The sequence below is a fragment of the Echinops telfairi genome, unplaced genomic scaffold (assembly GCF_000313985.2).
Source record: "Echinops telfairi isolate 266 unplaced genomic scaffold, ASM31398v2 ScPeMD7_7475;HRSCAF=8513, whole genome shotgun sequence".
NCBI classification, from domain to species: Eukaryota; Metazoa; Chordata; class Mammalia; order Afrosoricida; family Tenrecidae; genus Echinops; species Echinops telfairi.
The window spans coordinates 31,599,641-31,614,292 of record NW_022111379.1 but is presented as its reverse complement, the minus strand read 5'-3'; the positions used below and the strand labels follow the sequence as shown (position 1 = coordinate 31,614,292).

General features: G+C 51.1%; 1 protein-coding gene and 1 non-coding gene across 2 annotated transcripts in view; both read left to right on the top strand.

Annotated features, from left to right (window-relative positions):
• The window catches only part of TBC1D2B (TBC1 domain family member 2B), a gene marked incomplete at its 5' end in the record, with an annotated part of 106,262 nt that overhangs the window by 75,136 nt on the left and 16,474 nt on the right, over positions 1-14,652 (top strand). Inside the window, 4 exons of the mRNA XM_004699720.2 lie at positions 2,518-2,750; positions 3,426-3,821; positions 9,749-9,859; positions 10,743-10,936. Coding sequence (XP_004699777.2) covers positions 2,518-2,750; positions 3,426-3,821; positions 9,749-9,859; positions 10,743-10,936 — 934 coding nt within the window. The remainder of the gene's footprint in view (positions 1-2,517; positions 2,751-3,425; positions 3,822-9,748; positions 9,860-10,742; positions 10,937-14,652) is intronic.
• On the top strand, positions 8,202-8,365 carry LOC115867919. Its single transcript, XR_004045319.1, has one exon. It is a non-coding gene; the product is annotated as a U1 spliceosomal RNA (small nuclear RNA).

The following is a 14,652-nucleotide window of genomic DNA, read 5'->3' as shown; positions in this document are numbered from 1 at the left end:
GTGCCTTTAATCAGAATAGCGTAGGCACATGAAGAAGTGGAATTAAATAGCTGAACAGAACAGCCGTGTGTCTGTCAAAGAACAGCAGCTCTTCCTGGGGGAGTCCAACCAGAATGCTACTGAGAGGCAGGGACGGCAAGACTTCGTCTCGCTCACACTGGGCGTGTTATCAGGAGACCCCAGTCCCTGGGGAAGGACATCATACTTGGTGGAAGGGCAGTGAAAGGGGGCAAGTCCTCAAGAGGATGGGTGGACACAGTGGCTGCAGCATCACAAGTGTGAGGATGGTGCAGGCATGCGGGGTTTCGGTCTCGTGTGCACAGCAGAGTTGCTGTGAGTTGGGGCTGACTTGACGGCCCCAGACAGCAACAGCAACAGGTGCTCTGTGTATTGCAGGTTCAAGCGAAGTCCGTGCCTCGCGTTCAGCTGCTGTGTCTTCTTAGGCATCTGTTCATTTGAACAGCTACTTGTCTTGTCTTCCTTCCTCCTCCTTTTTTTTTTTTGTTGCCCTGCCCTTGTCATATTTGTTGAAGAAACGAGGTCACGGGGTCTTTTGTGTGGAGGAATTTCCCACCTTCTGGATTTGGTCACCGTTTCTTTGGTGTTTAGCATGCTCCCTGTGCCCACTAAACCCTCGAGTGCATGCTGGGGCAAGTGCTTGTTTTCTGCCACCTGGAAATGGCCAGGTGGCTTGACTTGGGCCAGAGTGCCTGTCCCACAGCAGCGGGACACACTGGGCCAGTACCCTGTACACGGCATAGTGAGGGAGCACTCAAGAGGGGCTGTTGTACATGGGGGAGGAGGGCCTGGACTGTCTGACATCCGCGGGCAGGAGAGAGTCTGGCAGAGGAGTGGAAGGCATGGATGTGAGAGTGGGCTTGGAGGGTCAGTGAGGGCTCACTGACCTGGGAGGGCTTGGGGGGATGCCCAACATCCTCAAAAAGGGGTTCCTTGGCTCAGATCCACATTGAGAAGGTGCTTGTGGGGAGACATGGAGAGACAGAGTTGTCTCTCGGCTCGAATCTTGGAGAGTCATGGGAGTTTCCTACAGTGGCCCCAAGAATCAGCCCATTAGCTTGTCTATGTAACTTATAGGAAGTTAAATGTTCTCCCAGAATTTTCCTTCTATTAAAAAAAATATGTATGTAACATACAGAAAAGCAACCGTGTTATCAGGAAAGCCCCCCCCTTACTGCCACGGAGTCAGTTCTGACTCACAGCTTCTCTGTAAGACAGAATAGAACTGCCCCCAAAGGGTTTCCAAGGCTGCAGCCTTCACCAGGGCAAAGGGCCTCATTTTCTCCCATAGAGCAGCTGGGTTTGAGCTGCCCACCTTGGGGTTAATGGCCTAATGCCTAATCTACTGTGCCACTAAGGCTCCTAGGAAAGTGGCATCAGATGAACTTTCCTGAAGCAAATACACCCTGTAACCAGGACCGGGAGTGTGATACCTCGGTGATATTGCTGGGCATGCCTGTACCAGCATCTCGGAAGCCAGCCCCTGCTGCCCTGCCCTCTTGCTGCCCTCCCCACCTTGCCCCCAGACATTACCACTGTCCACTGTCCCTGCTCCCTAAGGTGACTGCTGAACCCGTGCCCGGTCCCACACCACACAAATGGAGTTGGCGCTCCATGTGTCCAGGGCTGCAGTGCGTGTGGAGCATCTCTTTGAATCCATCAACACTAGAACGTGCTTGGAGCCACAGGATTTGTAACCTCTCCCTGATGCTGGTTCCACTTCCCTAGTTGTTCCCCTGTCCATGGCGCCATCCGCTCACCACACCTTCTCCCTGGAAGTCACATTATTTTTAAATACCTCTTTTTTTTAAGGACGAAGATGTAGGCATCCTGTAAAACGGGTATAAGATTTTAAAAGCCCTACATCTGTGTTTGTGTTCAAACTAATGACAACTAAGCAAAAGCTAGGAGCCCAAGCGCCCTAGTGTGTCTCTGCAGCCCTGCTCAGAGGACACCCTTGCACTTGGTAGGTGGGGACCCAGGGAAGGGAACGCCATCGTTTCAGCTCCGTGGACCCTTGGGAGGGCGAGGGGCACCATGTTCTGTCCTGACCCAAGTGCCTGTTCTCTTCAGTCTGGAAAGTGCTCAGAACAGGGAACACAGTACAGCGCTGGGCTCTTGAAGAAGGATTTTAGAAAGGCTGCTTAGGGTTAAGAAAGGATCTTGAGAGGTATGTGGCCTCATTTCCGTCGTGCCTGGCCACAGCCCGCCTTTCCTCATCGGTCTTGAGCAGAGATTGAGCAATCCGACAGAGAGAGTTTTCTTTCACAGGGATCACATGATGGGGTCTCGTAGGGAAGGGCCCTGTGCTGCTGAGCCTTCCCCAGTGGGGCTGTGCTGTTTATTGTCCGGCCGGGGCACCCACAGGCAGCCCAGCTCCCATGCTCGCTGACTAATGCTGAGCTCCCGGGGGTGGGAAGGGTGCCACGGGAAGTGAGGGTGCTCATGTTGCCGCAAGACCAGGCCTGAGCTCATAAAACCAGTTTTGTTTTCCGGTAGGAGTAAGTGGCTCCGGATTCCCCTTTGATTTGGGGCGGATTCCCTACAAAGGAAGGCGCCCCTTGAAGGACATGATTGGGTCGTGCAAACTTCGGCACAGTAGCGGTGACCCCTCAGCTGCGGGGCCCTCAGCTGGGAGCAGCGTCAGCAAGCCGGCCTCTGACGTGCAGCTGCAGGTGCAGAGCCAGCAGGAAGAGCTGGACCGTCTAAAGAAAGACCTAGCCAGTCAGAAGGTACTTTGTCTTCTTTTAATTTCTCTCCTATCTCACATCATCCGGCCAAGGAGTTCGAAAAGGCAAGCGCTTGTTTCTCAGAATCTTTGCGGGGCGTGGGCAGTTTTGTTTCCCAGAAGGTGGTATTCCTGTAAAAGCTTCCTGTTGCCACGACCACCATCACTGCTGCCTGGGGGACTTGACAAGGAGAGAAGCCCCCGGGAGCCCAGCCCTGCCCCCGAGACCAAAACTCTGGGCCTACCTGCAGCCCAGAGGTCCCGGCAATTGCCAGAAAGTGTTTCTACATTGTGAACAACACCATTTCCTTCTGACCTAATCAGACCCAATTGCACATTAATTGCTCGGTAGTCCAATAAATTCTAGCACTCTGATTTTTTTAACTGATGAGTGTTTACCAGGAACCATTGCTAATTTCAGTGTGCATGTTCATGATTCCTGTTTCCTCTTATTGTTCTCTACAGACCGTTTGTATGGAGTAAGTATCTCCCCTGCCCCCTTCTATTTCTGAGCTCCTTCAAGAGGAAGTTCAGCTTTAAGATGTTTCCAGTAACGTGTCTGTATTTCCTCAAGTGCCGGGGGGGTTGCTCTGTTGTGTTGTGAGGGTCTTGCCCCTCTCCCTCCTCTGTGCTCTCCTCACCTCCCCCACCACCCCCCCATGCCCCTTTCTGCTCCCAGGAGCTTGTGCGGCTGCTGCAACAGACTGTGCGGTCCTCCCAGTATGACAAGTACTTCACGAGCGGCCGGCTGTGTGAGGGGGTCCCAAAGGACACACTGGCGCTCCTGCACCAAAAGGATGACCAGATCTGGGGCCTCACCAGCCAGTTTGAGAGGTTCAGCCTGGAGAAGGAGAGCCTTCAGCAGGAAGTGAGGACGCTCAAGAGCAAGGTGGGAGAGCTCAGCGAGCAGCTGGGCATGCTGATGGAGACGATCCAGGCCAAGGATGAGGTCATCATCAAGCTCTCTCGGCAGCTCAGCGAGGGCGAGGGTAGCCTGCCGTCCCCCACCCCAGTGCCCGGCTCGCCCTCTGCTACGCTTGCCAGCCGGGACCAACTGGAGCTGGACAGGCTGAAGGTAAGAGGGCGTGGTGGTGGGCCGGGGTGGGGTGGGGGGCGTGGCAGGGCACCGATTATTGGGACGAGAACGCCAAAGTCCGTTAGCTCCACTAATATCGCCCTAGAGGTGTTGGCTTTGTGGGCTAATTTGGGATGAGAGTGGAGTAGCTGTGAGGTTTGTGTAAATTTTGGACAGGTTTACGGAACAGGGTGCCAAGTCATTGTTAGTCCTCTCGGGGCTTCCGTGGAAAATGAAACTTTCCACCCAGTGATGTTGCCGTTGCTAGAAAATCCTTTTTCTGTCTTGCCCTCAGGCCGCTTGGCCATCTTTCTGTTTGTGCCACAGAGACCCGAGCTCCTGGTCCATGTAACCTGTGAGGGTGCCCCCTGCCCTCTCTGGGCACCTGCTGGCACACTCAGACTTGACTTGCACAGACTGCCCGAGGCCCAGGAAAGGAGCACTGCCCTGAGGCTGGACTCCAGCTCCCAGGCAGCCAAGAGGGAGGGACTGCTGAGTCGGGGCCCCCCACCCACATTTAGAAGAGACATGTGCAACTCCCAGTGGCATTCCTAGGCTGGTTCCTGAATGACCAGCTGATGGGAGGGAGGTTCCCTGACCTGCCTGTGCAGAACCTGGCAGTCCAGAAGGGCTCACTGAAGGTCAGCCAGCAAGGCCACAGAGAAGGTGTAAGCATTGGTTTCGCCAGGTTGCAGGTGGGGAAGGGCCCCCTGGGACAAGGAGAATTGGGTGTAGCCTAATTCTAGGGCTAGGTCTGCAGGACTCACCCAGCCCAGAGTCCTCCTTGCCTGGCTGCAGGTGTGTCCCCCTCCCAGTGTGGTTTATCGGTGAACACGGCAAAACACCCAGTGGTACCTTTCCTGCACTATCAGGAGACTGAACTAGGGGTCCTGAAGATATTCCAGAGTGGTCCTTTAAAAGCTAGAATGATGGTGCCACGGTACGATATTTATCTGGTCGCCCATAGTGACAACATCTAGGTGATGATAATCTGTGTGGTCAGAAGGATTGATTAATGAGAAAATCTAAAATGCATTAAGAAATACAAAATCCATCTCATTAATTCATACTTTTATGTACTATAAAAACAATAGTGGTCAAGTTTTATTAACGAGCACAACCTAGAGCACACGGAATGCTCTATATAGCCCACGTTTTTTGGAAAGTGAACTGGGTGAAGTTCACACAGCAAATCAGGTTTACATCCAGCAATTCATACGATGGCAGTCCCCACAATGTCACACCGCCCTCCCACTTTCTCCTTGTGTTCTCCTTTCTTCCCCCTTCCTGCCTTTCCAACTCTGCCCCTGGGCGTTTGCGGCCCTTACTCTCAGTGGTTGATGGTTCTGCAGGGGGCGGACCTCCTGGGGCTCCTTTTAGAGAGCTGTTTGCTGGCACTTGAACCACTGGGATGAGTTCTGTTCTTGGACAGAACGGTGACTAAGAGCCGTCATCTCAACTGTCCCCCCAGCCACTCAGACCAGTGAGCCTACCCTTTTAAAATGATTTTTAATTCTGTTTCACATTTTTCTCCCACTCTATCCGGGATCTTCCAAAGTGTTGACACAGTTTACGAAGAGGGAAAATGACTGTCAGGTGACTTGCTTGTGGCCTGTGAACTCCGGGTGGGGCAGATAAATCCTGCCCGGGGCCATGACCTCAGTTCTCTGACACTGCTGCCTGGGCCTGTGGTGCCAGTGCTCTAGGGAGGGCAGGGGTGGGGCTGAGGGACAGGGGACTGCAGTACGTGCTGGAGACACTCCCCTAACCCCTGTCTCCTTTGAGAGGGAGCTTCCTCTCAAAGGAGAGCTCTGCACACAAGTAGGCGTTTGGCTGTGTTTTCTTGGGGGCCACATCTGGGAGAGAAGTGGGTTGGCCCCACTCGCCTCCTCCGCTGATGTTCCTGTGTCCTTGCTTCCTGTATCATCCTCAGTGACACGGGCCTGGCCGGATTCCTGCCCTGTGGGATTGGTTAGCATTTCCTTTGTGCTCTAAAAGCACATTGGGCATTGCTTTTGATAACTTTTGGTTTTTGTTTTCTTTTTCCTAAGCAAAACAGGTTTTTGTCATCCTAGTGAGCCCTGGTGGTGTGGTGGGTTACACAGTGGGCTGCTAACTTCAAGGTGAGAAGTTCAGAGCCGCCAGTGGCTCCGGTAAAATGATGATGTGATCTACTCCCATAAAGATGTACCGTCCCAGAGCCTGCCAGGGTCAGTTTGACCCTGTCCTGTAGGGTGGCCGTGAGTGGTGTACTCTTCCTGTTTCTGCCCGGGTTTGGCGTGACCCAGGAGCTCTTCCTCTCCCGGCTTGGGCAGCCCTGACGGTTGTTGCTCGGAGCACCTCAGCGGAGAGGCTCAGCCCTTTTGACTGCAGCCTTACGCACTCCGTCTGTGACGTCTGTCCTGCGTGTTGGTGTCTCCTTCGTGCAGATGCCCAGCCCGTGACTCGGCCCAGAGCAAAGAAGACCCCAGCTTCCTGGATCCCAGTGTAGGTTAGGGGCCAAGCTTTTGAGCCTCTCTCCCGCCAGTTCTTGCCCCGCTCACGAGACTTGAGACTGAGTCAGAGAAGAGGAGTGAGTGGAAGGAGGAGTGAGCTTACTAAGGAAGTACTTAGGTTTGGAACACCCAGTCCCCCAGTTCATCCAAGGGCCCATAGAATGAAAAGCTAGGTGGTTTTCCTGTTAATGGCAGACCTCCCATCATTGGCTAGTAATTCAGAGGGTCTTTGCCCTTGGCTGGCTCTCTGTGGCACACCTCCCCTTCCCAGACATGCCCCACAGGGTTCATGCTGTGTCCTTGTCCCCAGGCTTCTAAACCAGGGTCAGCTATTGCGGGGGTAGTATGAACAGTGTGTCTCCCCACACATCCACCCTTCTCTTCCACTGGTAAGGACTCGCGGCTTATCCGCCCTTCACCTCTCCTTGCTGGGGAGGCATGGGGGAAGTGGGCCTCCACCTCCCTTTTGTGTGGGATTGCTCCCATTGTCTCCTTTTCCCCCTTTGCCCGGTTCTGTGTGGCTAACAGGAAGTGTGCACTCTGACCCAGACACATTGCTCGCCCCTCGGGCTCCTCTGTGGGTGGGAGGGAGGCCTGGGGAAGGTGGCGCAGGCCGTCCTCAGTACAGTACTGCCTCACCACCTGGCGCGTGCGCTCCGCCCGTGTTCCTTCTTCCCGCAGCCTCGCTTCCTTTGGCTGATTGTGAATTGGGTGAAGGTCAAAGAGCAGATCAGTTTTCCATTCATCAGTTCATGCACATTTTGTCTCATGACATTGATTGCAGGTCTCCCCAATGTACCCCCGCTTCTCCCACTTCCTCCCTGGGTTTCCCGTTTCAACTCCTCCTTTCCCTTGACCCTTCTGAACTTTGGCCTTGGGTCAGTGCTGCCCCTTGGCCCTCAAATGGTGGATTATTCTGAGTGCATATCTCCCTAGTGTTACTGCTCCCCTGGGAGTCCTGTTACCCCACAGGCACCCACCTTGCTGTCAGGAGTCATCGTTGCTGCCTTGCTAGGGAAAGGTTAATTATCAGAACTTGGTTAAACATTAACAAAATATTTAAGTTAAAAACAGACATGCCAGAATGTGATTATTGCTTCCGCACACCACCCTGGGCCGCCCAGTCTCCGGGCCTCGTGTCTTCAGTGAATTCGTGAGTAGTTGCCCAGTAGCTCACCTTCACAGCCTGGTGGCCGGCATCGTGGGCTGCGTGTCGGGCTGCTAACCACAAGGTCAGCAGTTTGAAACTACCAGCTGTTCCTCCAGAGAAAGATGAGGCTTTCTTCTATCTTCTTGGGTCACTATGCGTTGGAATCGACTCAGTAGCATGAGTGAGCTCACCTTCCTTCGATTGGCCTGCCTTTTAGTAAGGTGTTTGTTCGCTGCCTCCCAGTCTGGGAGCTTGAAGGTACCAGGAGAGAGGAGAAACATGATTGGGGCCCTGAAGAAAGAGCCGCCGCTGGTAGTGGCAGTGTGGTCTTGCTGAGGTGGAGTTCACCCGCCTGAGGCGGGGGGAGAGCATTCAAAAGCCACTGCCCTCGTGCTCCTCATTCGTGTCTGCACTTGGAGATCCCTTCAGTTCGTTACCACCATTACTTTCGTCTGAAGAAGTTCCCTCGCTGTACTGCGTCTTCACAGCAGATCACATGGAAGCTCCCTTTTGTTTCGGCTCTTTTCATTTTTCGTGCTCCACGTCCTAATGTTAGGTTTCTGGGGTGGTTTATACCTTGGCTCTTGCTTCTCAACACTGAAAGAATTCATGCGGCAGAAGCACTTTTGTAATCCAAGTCACTTTTATGAGGGAAAGGGACATTTCGGGTATTACCATGGGAAAGTTTGAGACTGAAAATGGCCACTTAAGGGGAGCGCTACAAACCACGTGAACATACTTACCTGACAGGGGAGATACCATGACCAAGAAGGTGGTTTTCCCAGGGCGAGGCTTATCCATTGCACTCCGGATGTGCTGACCCCTGCGATTTCCCCAAATGTGAGAAACTCAACTGCATAATTTGTGGTAGTCTGGGACTGTGTTCGCTCTCTCCCCTGATTAAAAAAAAAACAACCCACATGAACAGAATATCGGAACAGAAGCTCTGGGCCCAGGTTTCCCTTCACATGCGCCCAAGTAACTTGTGACTGGTTTCAGGATGCCCAGTTTAGATTTTCCCATAGGTGTCTAATTAGTGTGCCTGATTAGTGTTCCACCTCCTTTATTGTGGCCCTACCAGCTGATTTCCACTAGCGTAGGCATTTGGGGGAGACAACACCCCCTTTGTCTCTCATCTAGCTCCCTTTCACTAAGAGCTAAAATTAACTTGTATGGCATCTGCCATTGCTGGACTTGAGCGTCAGTGTGGAGTTGACAGTCTGTCACCGGCCTGTTAGGTCTTTCTTAGTCCCCAGGCGCTGCCAGAACAGAAATGCCACGGGGTGCTGTCACAGCAGGAGGCTGCTCTCTCTAGACCAGCTCTGGGGAAGGCTTTCTCTGGCCCATGGTTTAGGAGGAAGGTCCGTTGTCTCACTTCCAAATCTGTAGGCTCAGCATGCTTGGAGACACCAACCTCCCCCTGAAGTTTGGAACTTCCCAGTGCAGGGACCCGGGTCTGCTCCACTCTCTCCTTCATCTCTTGTGAGAACAAAGTGTTGTAGCTACACCCTGGGGCAACTCCCCTTACACTGCAGTGAGAGTGTCACATCCCACCCTCGCTTACCAGATCATGTGACAGGAAATCATTCCATAACCACCACGCCACTGAGGAGCGTGTCCCAGCCAAGTTGACAAGCATTTTAGAGGGACACGATTCAGCCCATGACATGTCCCATAGGAGGTAAAGTGAACGTGCAAAGTTAACACTTGGTGTACGTAACTGAAGGCTATATATATTGTATATACATTTCGGCTCTTCTCTAGGTTTATAACCTTTCAGTGTAAAAAAGTTGGCAAAATTCTCTTCCCTTAACCCCTTGTACAATGTAGATGCTAATTAACTATTAAGTGCAATCCTTAGGACTTCTGTACAGCCTTGTCGTTATAAGTTGGATACACAAAAAGGAGGAACTACAGCATGTGCTTAGTTTGAAAAAAGAAGAAACTGTAGTTAAAGAGAAATAAGTAGAGGATACTGCTTTTAGTGCCACTACTTTGCATGTGGGCAGATAAAAGCTTGCAGAGCCGTGTATGGTGTCTTTCCTGCCGTCGGTGGAGTAGAAACACCACTACGGATACGTTCATTTCCACCTCCTGCAGGACAGCTTCGAGGCCAGCACATTAACCGGAGAGTGCCACCAAGACCTTCAGTCCCTTAGCTGTTGCCCTTACCTCGCAGGGCTGCTGGGGATGGGTGGGGGGTGGGGGGTGGCAGATGTGACCATGCAAATAATAATCAATATTCAACCGGTGTGAAATGACAGATCTTCTCCCCCAAACAGGATAATCTTCAGGGATATAAAACCCAAAATAAATTTCTAAATAAGGAGATTTTGGAGCTCTCGGCCCTCCGGCGAAATGCAGAACGGAGAGAGAGGGACCTGACAGCCAAGGTGGGTCGGGTGGATTAGTCTGTTACCCAGGGGAGGCAGGAGGGCATGGCTGGGAATCCAGGCCCACGGGACGTGCTTTAGACCCAAGGTTGGAGGGACATGGGGTCAGAGGTATCTAAAATATCCCATAGAGTAAGGAGTGCTGTGGACTGAGGCCCATTTTGTCTGTTTTGAAGACAGAAATGCCTTAAGCTCTACTTAGGCCTGTGTGTTTTTAGTTACATTTATAGAGATTAAAAAATACTATTCTGAAGCCCCTCAGATTGAGGGCTGTGGTTACTTGGGTTTTAATGGTGTATATTGCTGAGTGTGATTCAGTGTCTTATCTTTTAATGGGGTGGGGGCGGGGCAGGGCGGGGCGGCTGGTGAACCTGGTGGAATTGGCAGATACAAAGGTGTGGGATAGGGCTTTACCGAGGGTCGGGACACCCCAAACATTACATTTAGAGTCACTTGCCAGTAGCTTATGAAAGTCTTGAAATCATCCCTGCGTATTTTCTGGGGTGCATTTATTTATTGGGATCAAGAGGCAGGTGGGAGCGTGTCTGGGTGGCAGCGTCATAGGGGCATGGCGAAGCATGAGGTGGCCGCTGCTGGTCCTTGTCATTGGCACGGGGCCTGTGTATTGGCATCGTTCTGTGTGTTGCCTCTGGTGGTGTGCCTGTCAGCACCTCCTATGCCTGACCATTAGAAGGAACAGTGCCCCATGGCAGGCCATTTTAAATTAGCAGGTGCTATGGCATGAGGAACCCTTGTGTTTGACCTGATCTGCCTCCCACTTCCTGAGAGTCTGGGGCTTGTCACTTACTGGCTGGCCTGAGGCCCTTATGTATTGCCTTTCCCGTGTCTCCCTGCATGGCGCGCACCACCACCTTCTCTGCAGTACTCAAGCCTCGAGGCCAAGCTCTGCCAAATAGAAAGTAAATACTTGATATTGCTTCAAGAAATGAAGACGCCCGTTTGCTCAGAGGAACAGGGACCTGCCCGGGATGTCATAGCCCAGTTGCTGGAAGACGCTCTGCAGGTGGAGAGCCCCGAGCAGCCAGAGCATGCGCTCATTAAGCCTCATCTTGTCAGGTAAAGGTGGGACCACACGGCAATCCTGTGTCTGAAATCCCCCCTTTGCAGCAGTATAGTAGCCATTCGCAGAGATGGACCCACAGTCCCTTCCTAGTACTCACAAGCCTGTCCTCCTCCCCAGAGTGGACTTGTGATGGGGATGGAGCCCGGTCCACCTCTCTGGACGCCAAGTCTCCTCTTCTCATGAGTGCTGCCCTTCTGCTCCTGCAGCAGGAGGAGCCAGGCTTCTAAGGACTCCGGAGGCTCTCCCGGGACAGATGGACGGGGACACACACACACACACACACACACACACACACACACACGTTTGAAAGCAGAAGTGGGGACTGGGGTTCTTTCCGAGTGGGAAACACCTGGGTGACGGGTCCAAATCCCACCAGACATCTGATAAAAGCCACAGACTCTGCTGCCCGAGTGCACTCGAGAACACACAGTACGCATGCCCCAAATCTTGACTCTCTTTTTAGGGCATTTTCAGAACCTGGAGGCTCATCGGCATCTTGAGTTAATGTATTCCCATTGAGCGTGTTCTCCTTCACGGTGAGCCCACAGGACAGAGTAGACCTGCCTCACAGACTGCGCTGCCTGAGCTTTCTCCCACACAGTGGCTGGTGGAGGTGAACTGCTAGCCTTTTGATTAGCAGCCAGACCCATCAATCTTTGGCTAAGCACCCTATAGCCTATTTTGGGGGGTAGGGAAATGAGACTCCTGAAATACTCGATGTAGGAGACAAAAGCAAATTCACCGGTCCAGCATTCCCGCTGTGTTGGTGCCCTCTAACCCAGAGTCTGATCCCGCAGCCCTGGGCCTGAGCCTCGCTTGTATTCTCCCCACTCTCCCCACGTCTCCAGGGCCAGGGGAAGCTGGGCTTCAGTCTCGCAGGACATTCCCACCACTGAGCTCCCAGCACTGTCTGCATTATGAAGGCTACCCGGTGACGGGGACATGTGCTGTCAGTACGCAGTGGCAGCAGCATGGCCAAAACCCACTCTGCTGGACTCTGCTAAGCTGCATTCCACATGGGGTGCTATTTAGCGCTCAGTGAAGTGGGTTTTTCTAGCCATGCTTAAGAAATGAGGAGGCAAGTGATATAATTTGCCAGGGTCATGCAGCCTGTGGGTGGCAGAGGCGGGACCCCAGCCCTGGCAGCCAGACTCCCAGGCTCAGTGGTTTTGCCCATGCTGACATGTATTCACACCCGTGGGGCGTTCCAGCACAGACATTCCAGGACCCCAGCACTCGTATGCATGCTTCCCACGTGTCTTTGTACTGGTACTGTTTATTTTGTATGTTTTCAAACTTCGTAAATAAGTAGAAGGGCTTTTTCCCTTGACATTCCATGTAATTCAGTCATTCGATCATATTAAGATTTGTGCAGTCATCATCACAATCAATTTCAGAACATTTTCTCTTACTTGTTGTTAGCTCCCCCCCATCCTGCCCTGCCCTGCCCCGCGCCTAGGCAATTATTAATCCCGTTAGTGACACAATAATGCTACCTCTCCTGGATTTCATATATAGAGAGGCATGCAAAACTCATTCAGGAGACAAAGACCAAAAGCAGTGACTACACAAAACAGAAAACCCTTCATTTAAAAAGAAAGCAGAAAAGAATAAAAACAAAACTTTAAAATGAGTCAAAAGAAGACCAAATGATAAAGGGTTACATTGTAATCTAACTATATCCACCATAATTGACTTTACAATGCCAACTGTCTGATAACAAGGCTATTCACATCCCTGGCTATGTTCGGAAGGAATTTCCTGGAGGCTTAAGCCATGTGGGAACCTGCAAATAGACTTTGGGCTTCCACTGTTTTATACAGCCTCTTGCAAACCAAGCATTGGCAATTTAAGCTCAAATATCCCTCCCTCCTTCAGATGCGGATTTTATTATTCAAGTCCTTGGCTCACCCAAGCTGGTGTGCTTCTTCCACATGGACTTAGTTAGACGGCAGCTTGTTTTAAGACAAGCCTCGGAAACCCCAGATGCTGTTCTTTCCGATAGTTAGGTGGAATCTGGTTCTACAATGTGCTGCAGCACCCATATCTTCAGTGATCTCCGTATGAGGGTGAGCATTGAGCAGGCCATGTCTTAAGAACGAGCTCTTAGATTGGGGCTAGAATTAAATGTGAGCCCAGTATCCAATCCTATCTGTGGATTATGTGCGTCTCCGATTCACTTTGGAGACCTCAGTATAATTTTCAGATAGGGAACATTATACATCATCCCCCAAGACGATAAAAAGTATAAAGATGTTTTATGGAAAATTTCAAGCATGCAAAGTAGTGGGTATTAGTACAGTGAAACTTGTAAAAGTCGGACTCGATAGGATTTCAATCTTATCTTCTGGGCCTCAAAAGTCTCCCACCTTTGACAGGTTTTCCACTTTGCCACTTTTCTGTCCCTCATTTTCGTGGAAAATGCTTGAATTTTCCTTCTCTGACAGGCTTCCACATTACATAGATTCTGGCTTTCATGGTCTTTATTGGATAAGAAACTCCATTGTACAACTACACTACTGGCAGCACGTCGGCTCTAAGTCATTGTAGCCCTGTGGAGCAGGGCTGTCAGACCGGGCCCCGCAGGCCACATGCGGCCCCCGAGGTAATTTTTTGTGGCCTGCGATGCTCTGGAATAAAAAGAAAATAGAAAATGTTATGAAGAAAATCCGTTCAGGGGAGATGGAGGCAATACCGTATACTCAAGTCCCTCGTTAACCCTTTAACTACTGAAGGCGAGTATGCACGGGGCCCAGTGCCTTTCCTGGGGGCCACTGGACGTGTATAAACGCGCCGACTTAGTTCCGGCGACGTTTGGAAGCGATATGTCTGCCACTCTGTGTCACATTATGTAAACAAATCCCAATAGCGCAAAGGTTAAAAAGAGCACTCTGGGTTGGCTGTTTTGAATCATACCTAGCGGCAGCGCTAGTTAACATTTTTGGAGGGAAGCCATTACGATTGTGCATCACGTTTGTCAGCTGTCCAACATTTTGGGTTTTTTATTAGTTACTCTTTGTTATATTTCCGGTCACAACCTAAGAGGTAAGTGAAAACTAGTAGGAGGAAAGCGCTGGTAGGTTTTAGGTAAAACAGAATAATTTTAGCTTTATAAATATATTAAATAAAAATAAGTGTTTAAATTAAATAAAAATAAGTGTTTAAATAAAAGCAATTAGATAGTGTTTTAATTATCCTCTCCATATTCCTGAATCCTCACTTCAAAATATAAATTTAACAAAATTTGTAAACGTGATGTGGCCCAAGGGAATCTTGCCTGTGCACCGAATGGCCCGTGGCGTTTTCATGGAGTCTGACACCCCTGCTGTATCAGGCTTCCGAGGCTGCCCATCCTCACAGGAGCAGACAACTCCGTCTTCGAGCTGGAGGGTCAGCAGTCTAATCCTCCACTTGACACCTCTCAGCTTTAATGGTTACTGATGTTTTGCCAACTGTCTTGATTCTCAGCTTCTCACCTCCCCCCTTTCCCCCTGGCATATTTAAAAACAAGTGCCAGACATCATGTGATTTCACTTGTGTAAACACTAGAGAATGAACAGCTTCAAAAAGTTTGTGGGAAGATTCCGTTGTCTTTGAGTTCTATTTTTCTGTGGACTTTTTGAAGCCCCCTCTTGCTGTTTTGTACCCCAGTGCCATCGTAGGCTTATCCTTCTGCAGCTCACCCACTTCTTTCAGCGTTCCTTTCAGA